Source organism: Abramis brama (assembly GCF_963993115.1).
Source record: "Abramis brama genome assembly, chromosome: 11".
Taxonomy (NCBI): Eukaryota; Metazoa; Chordata; class Actinopteri; order Cypriniformes; family Leuciscidae; genus Abramis; species Abramis brama.
The window spans coordinates 5,216,240-5,240,838 of record NC_139973.1 but is presented as its reverse complement, the minus strand read 5'-3'; the positions used below and the strand labels follow the sequence as shown (position 1 = coordinate 5,240,838).

Below are 24,599 nucleotides of genomic sequence, written 5' to 3'. Positions count from 1 at the left end.
CTGTTATACTGATGTGCACACAAACCGTAAAAAATATGTTTTCATAACATATTTATATTATATATTATAAAAGATATATATATTCATAACATTCATTGCATTTATAATATGTATGTATTTGTTCCAGTTTTTTGCATCAGAAACACCTAGTGTTATTTACTTTTATTAAATTTTTACTTGATATATATAAAAAAAGATTATTTTAACTATCATTTTCATTTACAAATATAAAAAAGCAATACATGTGCAAAAAAATGTTTTTGTTTACTGCCTTATTTGTTATGGTTCAGGCCAGAACAAATTCTCTTTTTCAATTTTATGGCTGTGGTTTCAAATATACTGAATCCCCATCCTTCAATATGCATACAGACAATAAGCCCTGTAAGCGTAAATGCAGCCTAGAGTGCTTGGGTCGTGGTTTTTAGCTGTTAGATTGGCGCCATGCGAATGCATGACTCGCTGGCGTGCAACATGTCATTAGTGTACGAGATCCACTTTCCCTTGTCACACTCCCTGTGCACTGTTGACAGACTGAGGCTGAAACCAGGCGACACTTTGAGTAAACTCAATTAGTCTCCCCGCCATTATGACACGCATCAAAAATAAAAGAAAATATTTACATAGTGTCTGTCGTGGACCAATTACACACTGGTGTGGGGGAAGGGGGAGAGCGGCATTAGCATATAATTTGCATGAAGCTTTAACTTTTAAAGTTTAACAGGTGACATTTTGATGTAACTTTTACACAACAAAGAGGGTGAGAGTGGGAGTTTATATGAGGGTTTGTGTTTCATTGCACATTAATATCTCCTTTCCACCAAATGAAAAAGTCTGTGATCAGGAATGAAGAAAAAAGGAGGGACACATATAGAACTTAACAGATTAACTCATGAATATTAATTACGTGATGCAATGTTTGCCCAGTAATCCTTTGGAAAAGTGCTGCATAGTAAAATTGAGACTTTAACTTCATTTTCGGTCCAAAAAAACTGTTTGTGCATTACTGCATTCCAATATTACAGCATAACGCAATACAAGTATGCATTGTTTTCTCAACGCTGCCACAAGGGGTGCTATAGTAGACATTAAAATAAACAAGCAGAAAACTGCACAAAAATTCCTCATTTCTATACACCCAATCTCATTGCTGTCTTGGAGAAACAATTGAGATATCGAAGAGATCTAATTTTTTTTATTTTTCTTTCTTGGCTAACTCTCTCTCTGTACTTTATGACAGACCGTCACAGCATTCACCACCAAGAGCGAATAAAGATATATTAAATATAATGGGTTATGGCTTTATGACAGTCATCCAACAATATTGCGATGTACAGCTGACACATCAAACACAGAACTAATAATAAACCTCTGAGGCTACGATACTGACTCCACTCATAAAGAGAGGACGTTCTCTCACACACACACACACTGTCTGCAGAAATAGTGTCCTTGATACAATGTTACAATTGCATTAATGAAAACAGTGAGGGATCAAGCACACATACAAGGACAACAGACTTTTATAATGTCACAGTGTCATTTATGAGCAGTGATGAGGAACATACGATATAGGTTTTATTAAAAGTTTATATAATATTCAACTCAACAATAAATATCAGCAGAGAAGCCAAGCTGCTGTCCTATATGCAAAACTTGCGCTAAACTCACCACTACAATGCCTGGGCATTGCTATCCTACATCACTTTTCAAATTTGCCACTGCAAAATTGCTGAATCTACAAAGTCATATAAAAACAAGATAAAAAGACAGTCTTCTCACGCAAACTCTTACAGCTTAACCGATGCCGTCCGATTTATGAACAAAGCAGGTTTATGAACCAAATATTTTAAGAGAATCAAAAATGTATAGCATGATCAAGTTCAACACACAAATAAATGGCTTTTATGAGCTGACTCTTAAAAGTGAATCAAACAAATAACATACGTCCAGTACTTGATTAACAAACAACTGCATTTTATGAGCAGGTTGTTTAAAGGTGCCATAGAATGTGAAATTGAATTTATCTTGGCATAGTTAAATAACAAGAGTTCAGTACATGGACATGACATACAGTGAGTCTCAAACACCATAGTTTTCTCTTTCTTATTTAAATCTCGTTTTTGAAAAACACCCCTGAAAAACGGGCGAATCTCCACATAACACCAACTGTGACGAAACCGATGGGATCATTAATATGTACGCCTCTAAAAATTTGCATATGCCAGCCCATGCTCAGTGCCAGGCGAAACTGCACAGCCGAATCATCAGAAGTTCTGCAGGTGAAGAAACAAGCAGGAGGAGGATCATAGGGAAAATGGCAGATCTATCTATAATCTATCTATCTATAATCGGATACCGCTACAGTTTAATTCGAAGTTGTTTAGTTGCTCTGCCCATTTCACCACGGACTGTTACAACAATATCAAGCAGCCAGGCTTCTCTCGGCGTCTCAAACGGACGAAGGGGGCAATTTCAACTAACGTTATATTCCCGCAAGCGGCAAGTAGGGATTTTATTAACGATAATTTACATTGTGTTATCTAGATCCAGCGCGATATTGTTTTTTCCTCGAGAGACATCATGGCTTGCAAACGAGCGAACGAAGCATGGCAGTTGCTCAGTGTTTGGTTGTACAAATGAACACAAAAATATTTTTTTGCTCCTTCATCCGAGCCTCTGGAGAACCAGTGGGTTATGTGAATTTCTGATGTGTAATTGTTCAAATTCAGACAGATAATCTTTCTTTCAAAGTCGTTCAACACTGTTTATGCATCAGTATATCGCGTTGCAGTGATAAGATCTTCATTCACGCGATCAACAGGCTGTCATCTGCTCAGTGCTCATCACTGAAACCTTTTATGTGATGGGAATAGATCTAAATACTTAAAAAAACTTCTCATGATTCGTTAATCCCGATAGCTGTAATAGTAAAAACGTATAAAAGCTGTAATAGTAAAAGTTTTCCAGATAGCTCTACATGTAATGCCAGATATTTCATATGCAAGCATGTCAGCCAATCACAGCAGTGGGCAACAACACTGAAGTCTCACAGCAGACACGCCCCTTCAAACAGAGTGTTCAAATCAATGGATGAAATCAGGCTAGGAAATATGCCTTTTATTTCTAAATTATAACAAATTTTGATCTAAAAAACATACTAACATTATAAGGGCACCCCAGGAAACATTATAAAATAATAAAATAATCCATTCTATGGCACCTTTAAGTGAATTGGAACACGCTTCAATTCATACTACATTCTACAATTCAACTCAATACAAATTACTCTTATCCATCAAATCTCTTAAAGGAATAAAAAAAACTACTGCACAACAAATTTACAATCAATCAAATCATAAAGCAACTAGTGTAGTACAATTGACAAACAAATTACTCTATTGAGCCAGTTTCTTTTAATGAATGGTTTTCTTTTAATGAATCACTCAAAAAGGTTTCAGTCAGTCAGATGATTCTGGCCTTAGACTTGTGTGTTTGTACAAAAAGGTTTACATAGCAAGCATCATTCATAATATAGGAAAGAATTATGCTTATTATGTCACATTGGGGTGGGGGGGGGGGGGTTAAAAGATTGATGTTTTCCTCTTTATCCCCTCCCACTGTCCGCATTCACTTTATATCCTCAGCTTTTTCATATAACATATTTACAGTCCCGATGAAGGAGAGTTGGCCATTATAGCAGCTGGAAGCCTAGTGCACTAAAGCTTCATCAAATAAACCGCAAGTATGAAAAGACAATAATGATGATAAATCAACTAATGGCTGGGGGGTATTGACCAGACACAGGTGCACACGAGGCCTATGAAAGAAAGAGGAGAGACAGATGATACGGTGGATAGAGACAGAATGCAGGTCTGATGGGGGCAAATTACGGCTAATGGTATTTTAGTTTTCTTTCCCACCTGATTCTATTCGTCCATGATTCTATTTCACTGGAGAGTATAACTCACCCTCGGTGTCTAATAGACTGCGGGGCGAGCCGAAAGGAAGAAATGTGCGCACCAGGAAAGAAATGTGCATTCCTGGAATATCAATTTATTATCTATCATTTATTAAACAAACTGATCATTTCAAGGGATTCATTGATCATTGATCCAACTGAGCAAAATCTATAACAATATCAATTTTAGTTAGTACTGCCCTGTCAAATTTAAAGTTGAAAAATGTGTAATTCTTTTGCTACTAGTGTCACCAAATGAAATTTTCAAAAATAATTCCTGTTTTCAAACAGTTTTTAAAACACCACCCCCATCTTCCATTGGTTGGACAAACAGATAGCCCCACCCCAAACTGATGCTATTGGTTAAGCTAGTACGGTTGTGTTGGGCTGGTCTGGGGTGCGTTTCCCAAAAGCATCGTTAGCCAACTATGTTCTAACGAACATTCGCAAACAGCATCGCAAAGTTGTGTAGTTAGAACGACAGCTCTCGACCTGTGGTTAGAAGCATAGTTTCTAGTTTGCATGACATGTGGACTTAATAAATCCTCATTTTGAGCAAAATAAGCAAGCTGACATTCAGTACAACCTGTGTCTTTTATTTAGAATACATACAAATGTAATTTACGACTTTTAGTTTGTCAAGAGATTTAAAGCACCGTTTTTAAAGAGTGCGCATGTGCGAACGTGCTCTACTATGTAAGAACAAGCCTATGACTGAATCTGGAAATAAAGCAAAATAACTGAGAAAATTAGAAATAGTCCTCAGATGTCATGTCTGTAATTTATAGCAAAACATCTAGCGTTAATTCGATCTCAAACAGATTCATTAAAAAAAGTTATTACTCCACCACGTGCGTGACGTCATAAACCAGCGTGGTTGAACGACCACTTTGCGACAATACAGTTTCGGGTAACAGTCGTGACTAGCTAGTTGATTTCTTCAACGATGCATCGTACTATGGTAGTTAAGCAGCGAGTTACGTCGTTGTTCGGGAAACGCACCCCAGAATGATTGGGTTGTACCCAAGAGCCAGTATAAGCATTATGGGGGGAAATAAACCTACAAATTGCTTACTTACATCTCTGAATATTAAGCTGGGATAGTAGAAAGTATTCTTTTATGTTTTTAAAAAAAAAATCTTTTCCAAAGCATTATCAAATATCTTAATACAACTGAAATTTGCAAACTTGTACATATATTCATTAACCCTTACCATCAAAATAATTATAATATACTTAAAATAAATATCAATAATAAACTAATAAATAAATAAAATGCAACAAATTTACATTTACATACTTCACGTTTAATCACTAAAATCCAGTGTATTTGATTCTATTTTGAGCACGTACAAACTGTGATGGAGGCATGTATTATTGCTAGTGAGAAATAGACATCTGTGGTACTTCATTAACTCCAAATGAAATTTAACAATAAAAAAAAGGATTAATATAAAATGGGCCAATGCACTAGTTTGGTTTGACGAAACATGGAATGATCTCCTGCTAGCTTATCTAACAGCTAAAAAAGTCAAAACACTGTCAAGATACTGCCAATGATCACAACACAATCAAATATTGTATTTGGGGATTTGCAGGGAGGATAAGAGGAGAGAGCAGAAACAGCGAAACACCAGCAGCTTTCATCATATTCTGCCACCTTCATGCTGATAGAGAAAATTAATAGCTTCTTAACCGGGGAGAATAAACCAACCCCCTGCAAATACTTTCTAAATCATTTTGAAACAAACTGCTAACTCTTTTGGCCTGTAAAATGTAATTTTACAAAATCGTTCACTTATAGCCTAAGATAATAAAATATAAAATGTGAAAAGGTGTAAGCTAGTCCATGCCACAACTATTACTCCCAATGTTCCTATTAACAGGATTATTACGTTGGTTGCTTTTAGATTGTGTATATTAGTATATAGAGTTAGGTTCAACTCCAATGTATTCAATGTGTATTTTAAGCTACACCACAGCCAAATTAAACGAAAAACTCCTTGTTTTATGCAAAACCTGCTGAAGTTATCACCTTGTGCTTAAGGTTAAACGCAACCTCAAATAGAGTCCAAGAGCATCTAAGCAAGAAAGATCTTATTTCAAACCTGAGTACCACCTCAGATCAATGTCTCTGCGTCCTTGAGTAAGTCAATGGATCCCAGAGGCATTTCCAGGTACTTGCGTGAGTAAGGTCAATCTATTGAGTAAAACTTTATATAAAACTATACATATACTATATCTATATACAAAGAGAAAGATAAAAAAATGACTGAATTTCCATTCAAATGAATGAACCAGCGTGCCATGAAATTCCACCTCACAATTCAACAAGCGGCCTAATGCTCTGCCATTTCAAATAATGAGGGGTGCTTTGCTGGATTTAGGTCAAAAGTCATCATTTTAATACTTCCCATTAGTGGCGATCAAGGCAAATGGTCTGCACAAAGGAGTTCCTGTTGGGTTCTGGCATCTCACTGTCATGTCGAAGCCGTAACTCATCCATCATTTTTACGATGGCTTTGGTTTTCACGTAAATTAATGGGCGTCAGCAGGATGTAAATGTGAAGATGAAAGAATGGGAAAACATTCAAATTAACACTGTCACTTTGAACAATGGGGAGCTGGAAAAGACGATTGCGTTCGCATTCACAGGAGATGAAGTAGCCACCAGAAAATGAGAAAAGCGGAGCATTTATCTTTAAGCGCAGGCAAAACCGATGTGTGAACATCGGAGTACACCTTGAAAACAATACAATGTGTCTGAAAGTCATACATTTTGCTGACATTTTCAATATTAATTTTAATATGATTATGTAGAGATTCATGATTCAAAGAGAATTCTAGGAGGCAGAGCGTGACACAGGATGAGCTATGGATATATAATGTTCAATGAGGATTTGAGCTACAATGTACACAGTTTAATGAAAAGATAGTATTATTTGGTTGATCAAATTTTTCTCACTTTCTTTTTTGTGGATATTAGTACTTTGGAAAATAATATATAAGACCGGTCTTTTTTCTTCTTTTTGGACTGATCTTCAAGACTTACCACAGTACACGGATGCAAATTTCTGCAAGGTTCTGACCCCCCACCAAAGGAAAATATATATATTGAAGTTGAACCACCCTAGTCAAAAGCTTTCTTGCATACCTAGATCATTAGTTATTTTAGTTTTTAGTTATTAGCAACTTTCCACCTTGTAATGGTTCTGTTATCTAGTTTATTGCTCACGATACATTTCAAAGACTGCAAAAGAGTGTGCACATTTCTCTCGCTCTCTCATTTAAATCCTTTTACTATGGCCTCCTCTTATCCTCTAACACACTGCTCTAGTGGATGACCTTTTCACAATGTCCAAATAATGCACCAAAGTGTGAATCCACTCCAGAAAATCGCCATTACCACACCAATTAAAAACGTTTTTAATCTTCCACTGGGGAACAAAGCCTCCTTCTCGAATTGCCAACAGTATCTGTTGGATGTCCACCACAGACCTTAAAGGTTAATGGTGTCTCCGTAGAGGGAAATGTAAGGAGAATGAATGTGTGTGGGTCTTGTTACTCGCCTCTTCCTTCCCTTGACTTCTGACAGAGCCCTGACATAAGAGCCACCCAGTTTATTATGTTCATCCCACTGTGCTCTGAAAATATTACTGCCCTTGCCATCTTCATGGTCACGTTTTCTCCTGTTTATACAAGCAATTTAAGTCAACATGAACTAGCAGTCACAACTTCAGTACAGTGAGATTATTCAGAGTGAAACAGATTATTATATTATAGGGACATTTAAAAAAAAAAATTGTAAAGGTAAGTTCTTTCAAATAGGAACAGGTGGATGAAAAAGCTATGCAACAACAGCTGTTTTTAGTCATTGAGAAGCAGCGTGAGTAAAATAATAACAGTGAAACAAGCTGAATTACAAAAGCAAAGCACTTTCAGTGCGAAAATGAATCAGCCAATTAATCGTACTTCATCTCAATGCATTTGCCCACACGTTTCCTTCTGTGAATCAACTGCAGGGTGCGGGGCAAAATGTGGCAGACAGTTGGGTTTCTAATGGCTAATGAGGGGGCTTGGATAAGCAGTGAATTTACGAGGGTCTGACTTTATCTCATGGATCTGGATAGCTTCTTATTTATTAGATTGACAGAACTAATTGTGTGTGCATACTAAAGGTGAGGTTAAAGTACTTTTTCCAATCTTGCACATTTTAAGGTCAGAATGCTCGACTACTTGTCAACAGTCAGCTAGTAAGGTAATGAGTTTGATTAATGAGTTTATCTATATTTTCTTTCAATATATATATATATATATATATATATATATATATATATATATATATATACTGTATATATATATATATATATATATATATACATATATATATATATATATATATATATATAGATAGATAGATAGATAGATAGATAGATAGATAGATAGATAGATAGATAGATAGATAGATATATACACTCACCTAAAGGATTATTAGGAACACCTGTTCAATTTCTCATTAATGCAATTATCTAATCAACCAATCACATGGCAGTTGCTTCAATGCATTTAGGGGTGTGGTCCTGGTCAAGACAATCTCCTGAACTCCAAACTGAATGTCAGAATGGGAAAGAAAGGTGATTTAAGCAATTTTGAGCGTGGCATGGTTGTTGGTGCCAGACGGGCCGGTCTGAGTATTTCACAATCTGCTCAGTTACTGGGATTTTCACGCACAACCATTTCTAGGGTTTACAAAGAATGGTGTGAAAAGGGAAAACATCCAGTATGCGGCAGTCCTGTGGGCGAAAATGCCTTGTTGATGCTAGAGGTCAGAGGAGAATGGGCCGACTGATTCAAGCTGATAGAAGAGCAACTTTGACTGAAATAACCACTCGTTACAACCGAGGTATGCAGCAAAGCATTTGTGAAGCCACAACACGCACAGCCTTGAGGCGGATGGGCTACAACAGCAGAAGACCCCACCGGGTACCACTCATCTCCACTACAAATAGGAAAAAGAGGCTACAATTTGCACAAGCTCACCAAAATTGGACAGCTGAAGACTGGAAAAATGTTGCCTGGTCTGATGAGTCTCGATTTCTGTTGAGACATTCAGATGGTAGAGTCAGAATTTGGCGTAAACAGAATGAGAACATGGATCCATCATGCCTTGTTACCACTGTGCAGGCTGCTGGTGGTGGTGTAATGGTGTGGGGAATGTTTTCTTGGCACACTTTAGGCCCCTTAGTGCCAATTGGGCATCGTTTAAATGCCACGGCCTACCTGAGCATTGTTTCTGACCATGTCCATCCCTTTATGACCACCATGTACCCATCCTCTGATGGCTACTTCCAGCAGGATAATGCACCATGTCACAAAGCTCGAATCATTTCAAATTGGTTTCTTGAACATGACAATGAGTTCACTGTACTAAAATGGCCCCCACAGTCACCAGATCTCAACCCAATAGAGCATCTTTGGGATGCGGTGGAACGGGAGCTTCGTGCCCTGGATGTGCATCCCACAAATCTCCATCAACTGCAAGATGCTATCCTATCAATATGGGCCAACATTTCTAAAGAATGCTTTCAGCACCTTGTTGAATCAATGCCACGTAGAATTAAGGCAGTTCTGAAGGCGAAAGGGGGTCAAACACAGTATTTGTATGGTGTTCCTAATAATCCTTTAGGTGAGTGAATATACTGTACCTCTCTGGTACCTCTATGTATATATATATTTTTTTGGCTTTAAAATGTTAACTCAAGAAACATTTCTTATTGTTATAAATGTTGAAAACAGATGTGCTGCCTAATACTTTTGTGGAAACTGTGATATACTACCATTCAAAAAGTTTTGGGTAAGCAAGTTTGAAAAAAATCAATATGTTCATTCACCATGGATGCATTAAATTGATCAAAATTAGCAGTGTAAGATATTTATAATATTACACAATATTTCAATTTCAAATAAATGCTGTTCTTTTGAATTTTTTTCTATTTATCAAATACATCCTGAAAATGATTTTAACAAATATTAAGCAGTTTTCAACATTAATAATACTACTAATAATAACAACAATAAATTCTATTTAAAAAAATTAAGCAGTTATTTTAAATTGTAATAATATTTCACAATATTATTGTTTTTACTATAAATGTAGCTTTGGTGAGAATAAGATACTTTCAAAAACCTTAAAAAAATCTTTTTTAATTCTTTTGGCAGGTAGTGTATATATAGTAAATTCCTTTTCAATAATATCGCTGCATAAATAAATAAATAAACACTCAAAAGACAAAAGTTGCACACTCATTCATGATGCTAGAACACAAACTTCTTGCATCTCAAAGTTTGAGTGAACTTTAGCACACTAAACTCAGCAGACCCAGAGATCTTCACTTGTCAGTGAGGGCTAAAGCTTTGTTTTCAGCAATAAATGGAGAAACAGCTGGATTTGGGATAATTACCACATATTACAAATGAACAGCCAGGCCAGAACGGGGTCCTCCAACACCTTTCCAACGCTATTCAAATTAAGATTCACTTTGAACTGCAATCTGTCTTCATGGTAAGAGATTTATTATCAAATGAATCAAATTTTAACTGACAATCAAGACACTCTTCATCTCAATCCAATTAGACTGAATTTATTGATGGATTCATTGATGGCAATTACCGCGTTTGTATGTGCACACACATCTGTGCAGGTTTCTTTGACTATGTTCCTCTCCATGAAAGAACTGTAGAGTAAACAGAAGGACAGGATATTTCTCAATGCCAGCCATATGATGTTTGCTCAGCTCTCCAGATCTGCACCGTCTGAATCATTCTGCCAACACCTTCCTTTTCCTCTCTCTCTCTCTCATCCACTTCTAGAATAACCCTCTGCCAGAAAACCTGAGCCTCATCCTCTTTATCTCAACCTCCCCATACCTCACTCCCTCTCTGAGGAACATCTATGCTGATTCACTTCACTGCTTACAAACATTGAGTTTCTGCTGTGTCCAAGTCCTCCTCTTGGGAAGTTTGTACTTATGAGCTCAGAAGTCATAATTATGATGTGCATTTATTCGCTCTCTTTTACACTTACTGACAAACAAAGAAAACTTTTTAGCACTACTGCAACAAAATAAAGAGCAAAGGATGTTCATTAGTTGTGTAATTGATGCATTATGTATTTTATCCATTTCGCGCTGCCACCGAGAATGATCACAAGCCACAAGCAATAAATTATAAGAGGCGAGCTTTATTGCTATTTTTCACAATATGTGTAAATATGATCACATGAGTTAATGTAGTAACAACACACTTTGTCTCCATTGGTTAAATACTAGTGTTTACATGATACCAAAATATCAGTAGTCGGTATCAATACCAGTGAAATTTCACAGTTATCGGTACCATAGCAAAAACGATTGCTAATATTTTATTTTAATATTTTTTTATTTATCAATTCAAAATAACAATAGAATTATTAATAGAATTGATTTAACAAGTAAATAATACATTAAAGATTTTCAGTTCACATGCAGCATGAGCTCAATGTCTGAGTGAAAACTATCATTATAATAAAAAAAATCTGTCTATTACTAATACTGCACAATTAATGTTTTATTTACATCGTGTTTATACTTTGGTAATAAAAAAATGATTGATTTGCGAGCATGTAGAGCTCACACAGAATAAATTGGATTCTGACCTATTAGAAAAGCCTCTAATTGCCCAAATGCTGCAACAACACATTGCACTGACGCCCTTCACAGAGTACTCATAAATAAGCATGGGAGCATTTGAAAGCATCCGCCAATCCGACCCAGTACTTGGTTGTAATGAAACATCATAAAGGCTGGTACCGTTACATTTTTAAAACTCAAGTATCGACTTGGTACCAAAGTACTGGTATTGACAATGTTATTACATACCATAAATTCATTAAACAGATAGTTATATTCCTGGATGCTGATTGGTCAATATAACATTGCAAGAATTCTAAAAACCCAATATAGTAACAGCTGTGACACAAAACACGTCACATGTCACATCTTCTTGTGGAAGAGTATTACATTTGCATAATAAAAAAAAAAACGTTTTAATGAAAACGTATAACTTTTATTAGCAATAAAACACTCGAGGCCTTGCTGTATTGTAAATGCAGAAATTGCAGGTACCTCACTGTGTATATATTCATAATACAGTGCAGTATCATGTACTTAATTGCATAATTATTCATTAAAACCAGCAGTTTTAGCTTGAATTTTTTTTTTTTTTTTTTTTCATTTATTTTTATTTGGGATCATAGAGCATATTACATTCAAGTAGAATACGTTTTAACCCCCTTTTTTCCTTACATTAACAAAGAACAAATAAAATAAGATAAAACAAGTAATCAACAGCGATGCAAAAAATAAAAATAAAATCATGTCTCACATAAAAGTGTCATCACCACTAGATCCATTGAAGTATTGAAGTTCCATTTTCAAAACGATCCACACAATCACAGGTACATTGTAAGCAGTTATGTGGTCATGCAAGGTTAGTTTTATGAAGAACCGGTTCGCCAGATGTCCAGAAATCCATCATTGTTATCATGTAGAAAATCTCTCCAGAGGGAGTATCCTCAAGACCTCTGTGTTCCAGTCCTCAATTGTAGGACAGTCACTGGAAATCCAAAATTTCAAAAAAGTCTTTCTTGCCACATAAAGAAGAATTTCCGTCAGTTTCGCGTTATGCTTGTCCCTTGCATTGTCCATTTTAGCAGCAAGAACACAATGAAACGGTGAAAGTTCTAAATTATATCCCAATAGCGTGCTCACTTCATTTTTAACATCGGTCCTAGCTTGAATTTTAATTTTAAGAGTCACGTAACGTTTGAAGCCAAAATAAGCCAATCTGTGACAGAACATCAATTACTCCACCAGGTCAATATTTCTAAGCTCACTGACTACAAAATTTGATGAAATTATTATTAACAACAACCTTTTATGCTTCTCGCTGTGCTTAACAGCCCTTAATGATTTAGTAAAATCATAAAGCGTTTTTGTTGTCTTTCCTGTGGCTCTCTTTTTTCAGTTTGGTCAAAGTGGGAACCTCTTAGAAAGCTTTCTTTGAGACACTTCCCCTGCTTGTGCGCTCAGGACAGAGAGGTATAAGGTGTCACATTCAAATGAGTCCCCCGCTGTTTTTGTCCAAAGCTCTTTATTGCTCTATTGATTCTGAGATGACAGCGCTGCACGGAGACTGACAGTGATTTGATGGGGCGTCAAATGACACTGTAATTGAGCTTCACACGCTACGGAAACAAAAACAGCTCAATCTCCAACCCATACAGAGGTTAATAAACGAATGATGGGCCAGATAGTTAATTCCATCCAGAAGTGTTTTAAGAAAGTGCTGTATTTTACCAAATGGTGAGCAGCTGCAAAGCGGTTCACATTTCAAAACACCTACAGTGTTATCGTGAATTAATGTGAAACATTGTGAAGTATCGTGTTATGTTACATTGTTATTACAAAGTATCTGTGAATACTTTGTGTCCTAATGCACAATGCAATCAACTAAATTTATTCTTGTGAATCAGTTCAAAATCTCTGTTTAAATTATTAAAAAATTAATGTTAAATATATAATAAATTCTTAAAATATGTATTTTTTGTCCACATAAACCAAACAAAATCACTTTAAAACTATGAATAAGACATAAAAATATTTTTCTCTGTCTTTCTTTGACATTGTCTCTTTTTTTCTCTCTCTCTACTCTTAAACTCTCATGAATCTTTCAGGGAGACTGTCTGTAAATCCGGCCTTGCACACACAGTAGAAAAAAATATAATTACTTTTTATCACACATTAAATCCCTCGACACCCTGGACATCAGAGAGGGTCTTTCTGCCCCTCCAGAATGAGCATGACCCTGCTGGAGAGTGCTGACTGAAGGGGAACGGATGTTTGTGCCCTGGAGAAATGGATGAAAGAAGAGTGGAAGATCTCGCTTTCATGTTCTCTCTTAGCATTAGACTGGATCACAGTCACATGCTTAATTGATTTAATGTCAATGACATTATACGAAACCTAGCCTATCTGAGAATAAGATGCATGTCAAACCACAGGGAAAAAAAGAAATGTATAATTAGTTAGGCTGGAACTTCATTGTATCCATCTGGAATTATTAAAATATTTAAAATAGTCTCCATATGACAGGTGGTTGAGAAAAATAAGAGGGTTTGGTTACCAGCAAAAAGGTAATTAAAAAAATAGTTATCTAAGAAAACATAACTATAATTGTAATTAAGGTTATATTGTCCTATATAACATGGATCTGGAAAGTAAATATAGGGTCGGTTTTAATTTCATGTTGAATTAATGATTTTTAAAATTAAGAGAACTTGGTGTCATCATCTAAAAAGGAAAGGCATTTCAGAAGCTGGTCAATTTGATGAAATTTTACGCAGACAAACATTGGAAATAACAAACCAATAAACCGTTCACAGCGTGCTCTAAAACAGTGAATATGGTCCATTTTTGATTTCATATTGACTTTAACGAGCTATTTAAGGGGGTTGATTAAATAATAAATAAAATACAATAAACAATAATAGAATGAATAAAAACAACTTTCACTTCCTTACCTCATACACTTTCACTGTATGAGCAAAGAAACTTTATTATCGACTAAAAAGTCTCTTTTGTGTTTCACAGGGGAAATGGGTTTTGAGTGACCTCAAATGCACAAATTGAGCGGACTTTCTCTTTTTAGGTGAACTGCGCCTTTAAATACTGACTGGCTCATAACGCCTCAGATATTAAACAAGGTTTTCACTTTCTGTACAGTACGAAAAGGAGACGTCTCATTTATAGTGGACTTGGCCCGCACTCCAGTATTGAGCTGTCATTTAGTCAGCCAAATAGAATAAGTGGGGAGGATTAGACCAGCACAGTCATGCAGATAACACCTCTGACAGTCTTCCTTTCTCTCTCGCTCTCGCTCGAATACTAAACAGGCCACTGAGTGACAGCTTGTCAGAGGGCAAGAGTGGAGCGCTGAAACCTGGCAACCCAGGAGCAGGGCGATAACAAGCAGGTCAAAGAAAACAATTACGGCCCTGGCGCTTTCTAATGGACACACGGGAAATAATCATGTTCCTATGTGTGTGTGTGTGTGTGTGCGTGTGTGCGTCTGTGTGTGAAATCCATTATGTCCCGACAGCCCTTGCAAAGTCATTTGTTGGTCCTCTCAGGTGTCTCATTTTTTCGACCACTTCAAGTGTTGTTCTTCCCCCCCTCCCCTCCTCTCTCTTTTTCTGTCTATCTCTCAGTTGCGGCTTTCAGCGTTTCATTTCTCCCTGATTTCTCGCATTGTTTATCCACCCACTCAGACGAGCTTTCCATCTCGGTCTAGAGCGGCAATCACAACAAAACATAGATCAGTCACAGTAAGGCAACTCGTTTTGTTTCCATACGTTGAAACGGAGTGAGGCTCATTTAGCCCTGGCAGCCTCGGTGAGAATTCATTCACAATATATGTGGCGGTTTCTCTCAATTAAGGTTTTTCCTTTCCTTTTAAATTCCATTCATCATGTGACTTTTCTCAGGGGGTTTTCTTCTACTTTTTACTCTTGTTTGACTTTGAGAGGGATGGGCTTATAGCACAGGGACGGCCATTAGACATGAAGTGTCTCATTCAAGGGCTCAGAGAAGGAATGAGATTTCTGTTAATTATATGGAGCTTTTACCCATTGGGCCGTGTGTTCAAGGCTCACCTATGCCGTTTCTAATGCCTGTAAATCAGACTGTTCTGTTGGCAAACATTTGGAAAAAATAATACATTCAGGAAGTAGACAGTCTTGATGTGGACATAATTTTGCATCTTAATTAAGTAAAAATAATTCAGTCAAATTCAATTATAAAGCAAAATCATGTCAAACACAATCAACATTTCTTAAGACGCTTTCATTACGAAATATTTATCAGTGCTCATTACTACAAAAGCAAAAACAAAAAGAAGAAGTGATCATTCTGTTAAAATGTCCGCCTCTAAAATGACTTAAATAAAGTGGCTCTATATGACAGCTGAAGGTCAGATGAAAATTAATTGCAATTGTAAAAAATATCCTGTTTGAATATTCTATTGAAAAATCTAAACTAATTTTTATATAAAAAAAAAAAAAAATGAATAAAAAACCTTTGATAGCTTTGATTGGAGTTAACTTTATATTGTGGTTTTGATGTACAAATTTAAATATAACTTGTGTTATTTTTTCTGAATATATATAAATGTATATAGACAGCAGCATAACAAAGTACAACAAATTAAACATACTATACAGATGTTATTATAGACCAGCCTTAAACAAAAACAAAAACAAAAACATATTTTATACTATAAAATGTATGGGATGTTCTCCCCATCTTTACAGGGAGTCCTTGGCCTGAAAAAGGTTGATGATCCCCGAGTGTGGACAATGAATAATATGCAGACATTGTGAAATATTCATTGTGAAGTAGACATTGTGACATATGAATGCATATGTAACCACACTCTTAAAAATAAAGGTTCTATATTGGCATCTATTGTTCCATAAAGTTCCATAGAACCCTTTTCAATGCATAAAAAGTTCTATAAAGTGGAAAAAGTTCTTCTTTTTCTTCACATTAAGGATTATTAAGATTTTCTGCACACTAAGGGGAAAAAAATTTTTCTTTTAAGAAATGGTGACTGAAAGGTTCTTTGTGGAACCAAAAAATGGTTCCACAAAAAAAAAAAATGGTTCCACTATGAAAAATGGTTCGTCATGAAAACCCCCTTTTGGAACCGTTATTTTTAAGAGTGCATATCGATTCAAAACTATAAGGGTTAAATGCATTAAAATACTAAGTGAATTCAATTAATGAATCCTTCAACTACACAATAAAAAAGAACTCTCTAGAAACGGTCTGTCCTTCAGACAGACAATGCAAAGGTAAAGATGAACGGGAAAAGAATCAACAGTAGCCAAAAAGAAATATATAAACTCCTAAATGCCTCAGGCTCGAGGATTTATTTAAATTAATCTAGAAGCCCTAAAGAAACACAGGCACACTGAGTGAACTGGATTATCCGGTAGTCTGGCAGTTTCTGGATTAGCTATTAGGCACAGATGATAAGAGACTTCACTGAGCTGCAAACGAGTAGCTGTCAGAGAGCAGGAGACAGACAGAGAGAGAGAGAGAGAGAGAGAGAGAGACAAATCCTCAGCACTCTCGGGGTATATGATCTCTCATTAGTTTTAATTAATCATTTTTATTAATAATAGGCGTCTCCTCGCAACCTCGAAGAAATTAAAAATTCTGCCAGGCAAATAAATAAATAAAAAATATGCATCTGAGTTAGATAAACTTGCAATAAGCCCTGCAATAAATTATCATGCTGCTGCTAAACCAGACAGGGCTGGGGGCTAAATTTACATGGGTGGGCCGCCTCACCCCGGGCCTAATGAATAAACTTATGATTTATCATAGGACCATAGAGAGCTCTCGTCATCAACGGTCCTTAGACAACCTTTACGGGTGTTTTTTTAATACAAATTAATAATTTTTTGCTTTAATGAACCCATTTTGCCATATAAAAAGGTGAAACTACACACAAAAAAATTAAAGACTAGGTTATTGAAAGAAAGCTCTATTCACAAGCAAGCTTGTGTTATCAATAAAAAAAAGAGCACCAAAAGTATACAATGGTAATACAAAGAGTACATTTAAATACCAAATTTAAAGACATGGTACTTGAGTGAATATAGTACCAAAATATACACTACCAGTCAAAAGTCTGGACTCACTTACCCAAGTTAAATTTCTCATGATTTTAATTCTTAAAATTAGGATAAATTAAATATAATATCAGGATTGAAAAATACCTCTAATACCTCTGTTACGATTGGTCGTAGTGTTATCCAATTGCGTGCAGTGAGATTTTCAAATGCATGCTTAGTGCCGCCCCTCGAGCTGGCCGATTTTCATTAGTCGACGCCAGATCATTAATCTTTTAGATTTAGGTCTGGATTTCCAGGCTAAAAGGCCCTTGTCAAACACGCTTGCACACTGCCTCCGAAACTTTTGTCCGTCATAAAAAAATCGGACAGGGTTCAATTTTCTGCGTTTTTCGCATCCGTAGCAAGCATTTTGAATTGTGTTTTGACAATTCAGAGCCTCTGAATCATGAATACGAAAAAACGCATACGAAAATTTCGGACTAAGTGTGCAAGGGCCTTAAGTGTCCAGAAGAAATGGACACTACTTTAATAATGATATGTAAATATGTATTGTAGTGTACTTTATACATACGGATTTGTTGTCTGTTGTGTTTTAAATCCATGTCCCACTCAGTCTCACGTGTCAAAACAAACTCCTGAAGGCATCAGTGATTTGGCCTCTAGAGGCCGCTCTCGTACTGTGACAGCGGACGCTTCTCAGCTGCTCCAGCAATGAACTACGCAACAGGGAAAAACTATCGGTATGGATTGTTGCCGATAGCCGAAAAACTATCAGTTGGTCGACCTCTACTCTTGACACACGAAGACAGACGACTTTTACAGAGAAGACTACTGAAAGTGTGACATCTGACGACTGGAAGATGACAAGGAACGCTGAGAGTCAAGACACGTTAGGTCTTCCCTCTTTGGCTCTCTGCTGCCAGCTGAATATAATCAATTAAATGCCAAATGAAAATCTTTCAGTGGGATAACTGCCACTTTTAAATCAATTATGGCACACTCAACCGCTTTGCCCATAGGCATAAGACAGTTAGATCTACTGCAACAGTTGTGCACTAAAACAGCTTTTAAATGAAGCAAACATCAATAAAATACAAGAGACATCCATCAATATGCGGAATAAATGTAATGGAAGCATTTAGTCCTGTATGTCCTGAGGGTCCCATGGTACAGTAATGGAATCAAACAGTAATACCATGGTACTGATATATATAATGGTACTAAATGACTTGCATACTATAGTATTTACATGCTACTTCAAAGAATACTATGCACACAACAGAATCAAGTCCAAAAAAAGATGTACTTTTTTGTAATAGTCTTTTTATGTTGATAGCCTTGCTTTCATTTCCTCAGACTGGTGAATAAAGATAGGCCTTTACTTGTCAAGCTGTTCACTGAAGCACAGAGAAAGTCTTGTTGGCCCTGCCAAAATTACAAGCAAAGATAGAATGGAACACAAATTATCCTCGCAACAAGAGCCAGGCTACAGACGTGACACTAAAAAAGCATTGAAATTTAAAAACACTGGTCTATTGGGGCTTATTAAATGAACATGTTAAGCCATGAAAGATATTACAGAAGCATGTCGTATTTGCTCAACAGGTCAGCAGCACGTGAGAAGTGTGAAACAATCAAAGCTTACAGATATTTCTAAAAGTCAACTGAAATTGCCATTAGCCATGCCCAGAAAGAGAATTAGCAATTACTGTTTTAATATTTGTCCATTGTGGTTGTCTGTCTTTAGCACACAGACCTACAGCCAAAAGCTGAAATACACAAACGGCAGGAAAATTTTGTTTATTAAACATATATAATAATCGGCATTAGTTAACCTTTAGCTGAACTTAACATTCTGTCCATTGATTAAATTTATTTTTGTTGCTAATCATTTGTCAAAAATTTAGTGAAGATGTTGTGTTCTCATCATTATATATCAACATCTCTGTTTCCATCTGTCTAACTTGTACAACTGGGTAAAAATGGTAGAAATTATTGTGACAAGTTCTCACAGTTTCAACTCAATTTTCTACAATTAAATTCAAAGTGGTTCAACAAGTGCAAGGAACTTATTATCACCACAGGTTCCAATTTTGGAATCACTTTATTTCATTTAAGGCAGTAATTAAACTTTTCATGTCAACTCGATTTTCAATTTTTGTGTGTTTTACAGTAATCCAGGACATGTTCTACTAGAAGTTATTGGCTTATTTCAACATTAAAACAGCTATTTGAAATATAATTGACTATTCTAACCTTCCAGGTAAGATTAAAATAGACAGTTCTCTATGTTGCTTTACAGTCAATAATTTCTTCTAAGCACATCTGAAAAACTTGCTTAGTTCTTTTCATAAATCATCCCCATCAACTGCATCATTATTGTTATAATTTAGCTCTTCAGTATTTTCTTTGAACACTTCCGGTTATTCAAGACAAAGAAAATATGATATTCAAAAATATATATATTAGGCTATCATATTTAAAACAAAACAAACGGAGAAATCTTTCCTGTTCTAGGACAATTCCTCATCGACCCACGATTCAACCGGTGATGCTGTGTTTCGGGGTTTGGATGTGCCCAGAGCGCCACCCGCCGGCGAAAGGATGAACAGCAGTCATTCAGGACGGAACGGACGCGGTGGCCGATTCCCTTACTCTATACGAGACTATTTTAAGATCTCATCGCCGAACTCAACAATTCCCTTAAACCGATCACTGATAAATGAGAAACTTTATAAATGACCCCCAACGCAAATTATAAATAGCTAAAATTAGGAGAAGTGACTGAGTAAACTTTTCTTCATCCAGTCTGAGGTAGCCTATATCATACAGACATAATATATATATATACATTTTTATACTTCAAACCAGGTTTGGTTAGGGTTAGGGTTTTTAATTATTTTTTTAAACCCAACGGTTGGGTTTGTACATATTTGTCCCAAACATATAGTGAAAAAACCCAGCATTTTTATATATAATATAATGCAATATGATATATTATAGTGCAATACAATGTTTTATAACGGTCGTCTTTCAAGACAAAATCAAATAAACTTGAGTCCACATGCTAGTACTGAGGTAATAGCCTATCGATACAGCTCCGTTTAAAACATGTCTGAGATGACTATAAAAAGTCACAAAAGCAAACACCAAAATCTGGTAGAATTCATATTAATCTAGCACTGACGTTGTAACATTAAGTTACATCTCTCGTCAGAACACCGTCATTAATAAACAAGATACAATTATTAAAGTTTCATCCCGTCTTGGGTTACGGCATTCAAACCTCGCGTAACCTCCGCAAAGTGGCCAAAAGAAAGAGAACGGAATGCAAACTTGCCTGGAAAGAACTCTCCAAATGTGAGTTGAACGTGGAAAACGAGCAGCAGAACGGCGAAGTAGTTCCTTTGGTCCATTCTTGCGGTCACTACTTCACACACTCGCTGTCCGTGCGTGCGCGAGAGAGCTGACTGCGCGGACGCTTTCCCGGCATTGGTGATGTAGCGCGCGCGACTCAAGCCGGTAGTCGACAGCTGTCTGATTGTTGGGTTTCTGTACTGCTACGACAGGGTGTTTGGGGAGGAGAGTGGGTGCGAATGAACGAGGAGAGGGTTCCAATATATCCCCCAGGTCCTTAGACCTGCCTGCCAGCCCGTTCTGACACGAAATACTGGTGAGATGATGGTTTACACACTAGCGCGCGCCGAAGACGCTACGGTGCGCACTTGCGCGCTGCCTAAAAGTAATTCTACACCCTCTGAGCAATGAGTGAGGGAGGTTCTAGGACACTCTAGTTTCTTTGTTTTCCATGGTGTTATATACAGTGGCCCCGAAAGTATTTGGACTGGACACTTAAGCCACGCTTTAAACTGTATGAATAATGTGGGATTACATAAAATATCAAACCAAGTAGCATCTATTTCAAAGATAGCAGAAGCACTTTTAATGCTAAATATCTATTAAAAATAAATAAATAATAAAAATAAAAAATAATTATCCAATTAATGGATATATGATTATTGCTCAACATGAATTTAAAAAGTATATGGAGACTTTCTGGTGGCCAAACTTTATATGTGTATATACATACACATACACATACACATATAGACACATAGACACATACATACATACATAAACACATACATACATACATACATACATACACACACACACACACACACATAAACACATACATACACACACACACACACACACACACATACACACACACACTATACAGTACCGGTCAAAACTTGAAACGTGGAAACATTAGTATTTTTAGTCTCTTATGCTCATCAGGCCTGCATTTATTTGATAAAAATCACCTATTTCTGTGATACAAAGCTGAATTTTCAGCATCATTACTCTAGTCTTCAGTGTCACATGATCCTTCAGAAATTGTTGTGCTGCTGAATATTTTTTTGGAACCTGACACACTTTTCTCAGGATTCTTTGATGAATAAAAAGGCTAGGGAGATCTGAGACACAAAAGTACAGTTGAGCATAACTGATTTGCAGATGGAACTTGTTTGATATTTGTGTTAAATTGTTTTTTGTTGCCAATGTATATATAGCTTACAGCATATCAAACACACCCATTGACTGCACACAATCCCCCTTTTGAGATATATTTTGTGCATGTGTGTGCAAGAGAACACAAGATCTAGTTTAGAAATGCTCATGGTCAACTCCATGGTTCATTTATAAGATAGAAACTCCCTGAGTGGGCAGATTTCAGTTACAGTGTTTTATGGTTAGACCTAATTTATGAATTCATTATTTAGTGATGTGGAAATCAATGCCTCATTAACACAGAAAGGTGCCCTTTCATTCTTCATACCAGCCCACACTTGTCCATGAACCTTCACTCCACTCTCAATCTTCTATGATCATCTCATCCTATAGGTTTCAGTAGCATAAAGACATTTTTTAAACAAAATTAATCTCTGAATTAAAGCAGAACAGCTATCAACAATGCAGGTTATGGTAAATTGTGTATGTCTTATTAATAGTGCTTATTAAAGTGCGATAAAACGGAAGTAGCAACAGATATGTTCTTCCGTATTGTGGCGTACATCCGAGTAAAACGGATTATTGAAAATAAATAAAAATGTAGGACGGGGTCTTGGTTCAGTCCCTCAGTTGTTGATTGGACGGAGGCAGCACTGAATGCAAGCTTGCGCTCAATAGTGATAAAGGGGCGGGGTTAAGCAGACCAAATTATTAGAAAAGTCTTGCATGCGTCACCAGAGAAAAGTCTGTTTCATGAGTTATGATATATTTTTTAATTAAAACACATGCATGCATGAATCGTTCAAAATAAGATAAATAACATGCATTTAGAAAACATTATATTACATTTCTGTCCAAAATGAGAGAGCATATCTCGAATGTACTTCCTTATAACTTTAAGATCAATGTGCACCACCATGACCCCAGTCAGCCACTGCCCATCTCATAACTCTGCAAGACAGCAAGAACTTATGTCCATGCTAAATAGAATGGCTTCAGATCAGAATTACTATAAGAGGACAAGAGTCACCGGTGTGTGATTTGAGGGCGGGACAACCTGTCAATCACAGGAGATCCACCAATAGCAAGCCACAACCATCCAATCAATTCCTCATGGACAAAATCAAGTCCCACCCTTTCTTGCATGTCACAATAGAGTCACAATAGAGAAGAAAAACGATCGCAACTTCCATTTCACGCCGACTTCAAGTGCATTGATATGGATGAGTCAATCATATATTTATATATATATTTGTCAGGTGCTAACAGAAATTGCAACATATAAATCATTTAAATCAAAATAAGTATAAAGCCACAATGAAAATCTAGGATTTTATTTTATTATTTTAAATAAGACACAAGAGTTACATTTAAATGTAATACATTAAAAAAAAATGTATTAAATTTGAATGTAATACAATTTGAAAATTAAAAGAAATATTATGTAAAATGAATAACAAATATTTACGGCATAAAAAAATAGCACAAGATGTTTTTGGATCTTTCTCAAATCATGCTGCAAAACATGATCATCATGTTTTACACAAACTTGTGCGGTTCATGTCAACTCGAGTGATGTTGTCATTACAGCAAAAGGCAGACAAACTAAATACTAAGAAATAGAAAATTCATATAAATTTTCCAGTCCAACCTCCCACTCAAATGATTATGCTGACACGATCACTAGTAATGAAAAAATCTGTATTAAATTAGAGAATAGCAAGATATATGTATTGTCTCTAGTGGTCTCAGACTTGGCAAAAGCAGAACTAGTGTCAGGCAGCAGAGTTATTAAACACTGGAGGGGGCAGTGGATTGAAAAGCTCCATACTCTAGGTGAAAATCATTGTGAAGCCGTCTTGAAAGGGAACATGTGGACATCAAAACATGTAAACTCAGAGCGAGGGTTCAAACTTATTGATGTGTTCTCTTGTGGTATAGCATAGGTTTATAAATGATAGCACTATCCTATTTTATATTATGATTTTTAAATTGTTTTAATATGTCGTGCAGCCTCAGGTTCATGGATTCTTATCTGTGGAATGCATCACTTCCGGTGTAAACCAACATGGGTGAATTGCAATCCAGGATTTATTTATTTTTAAATCGAACACTCGAATTTAATCGAGGAATCATGGCAGCCTTAAAAATATCTTTACCATGGTATAGGCCTACTGTGTGTGTGTAATATGTAGCCTACTCTGTGCCCAAAGGTTTCAACCATTTACCAAGCTAATCCCAATCATTGGAAAGGTCATAAAGAACTGTTATAAACTTGATTGTTCCCCATCAAATGCATGCAATGTGCCAGCCTCACTTGTTTTCTCCAATATGCAGCGAACATCTCTCGGTTAGTCAATAGATTCAATTGGGTGGCTCAAAGCCTGC

The 24,599-nt window shown here is 36.3% G+C and overlaps 1 protein-coding gene across 6 annotated transcripts in view; it reads right to left on the bottom strand.

The window, feature by feature from the left end:
• Positions 1-21,371, bottom strand: part of ptprt (protein tyrosine phosphatase receptor type T) — a 250,176-nt gene extending 228,805 nt beyond the window's left edge. For all 6 annotated transcript variants that reach the window (XM_084127973.1, XM_084127974.1, XM_084127976.1 and 3 more), the window contains exon 1: positions 21,033-21,371. In XM_084127973.1, coding sequence (XP_083984099.1) covers positions 21,033-21,112 — 80 coding nt within the window. In that variant the 5' untranslated portion in view covers positions 21,113-21,371. The remainder of the gene's footprint in view (positions 1-21,032) is intronic.
• Positions 21,372-24,599: the final 3,228 nt, after the last annotated feature.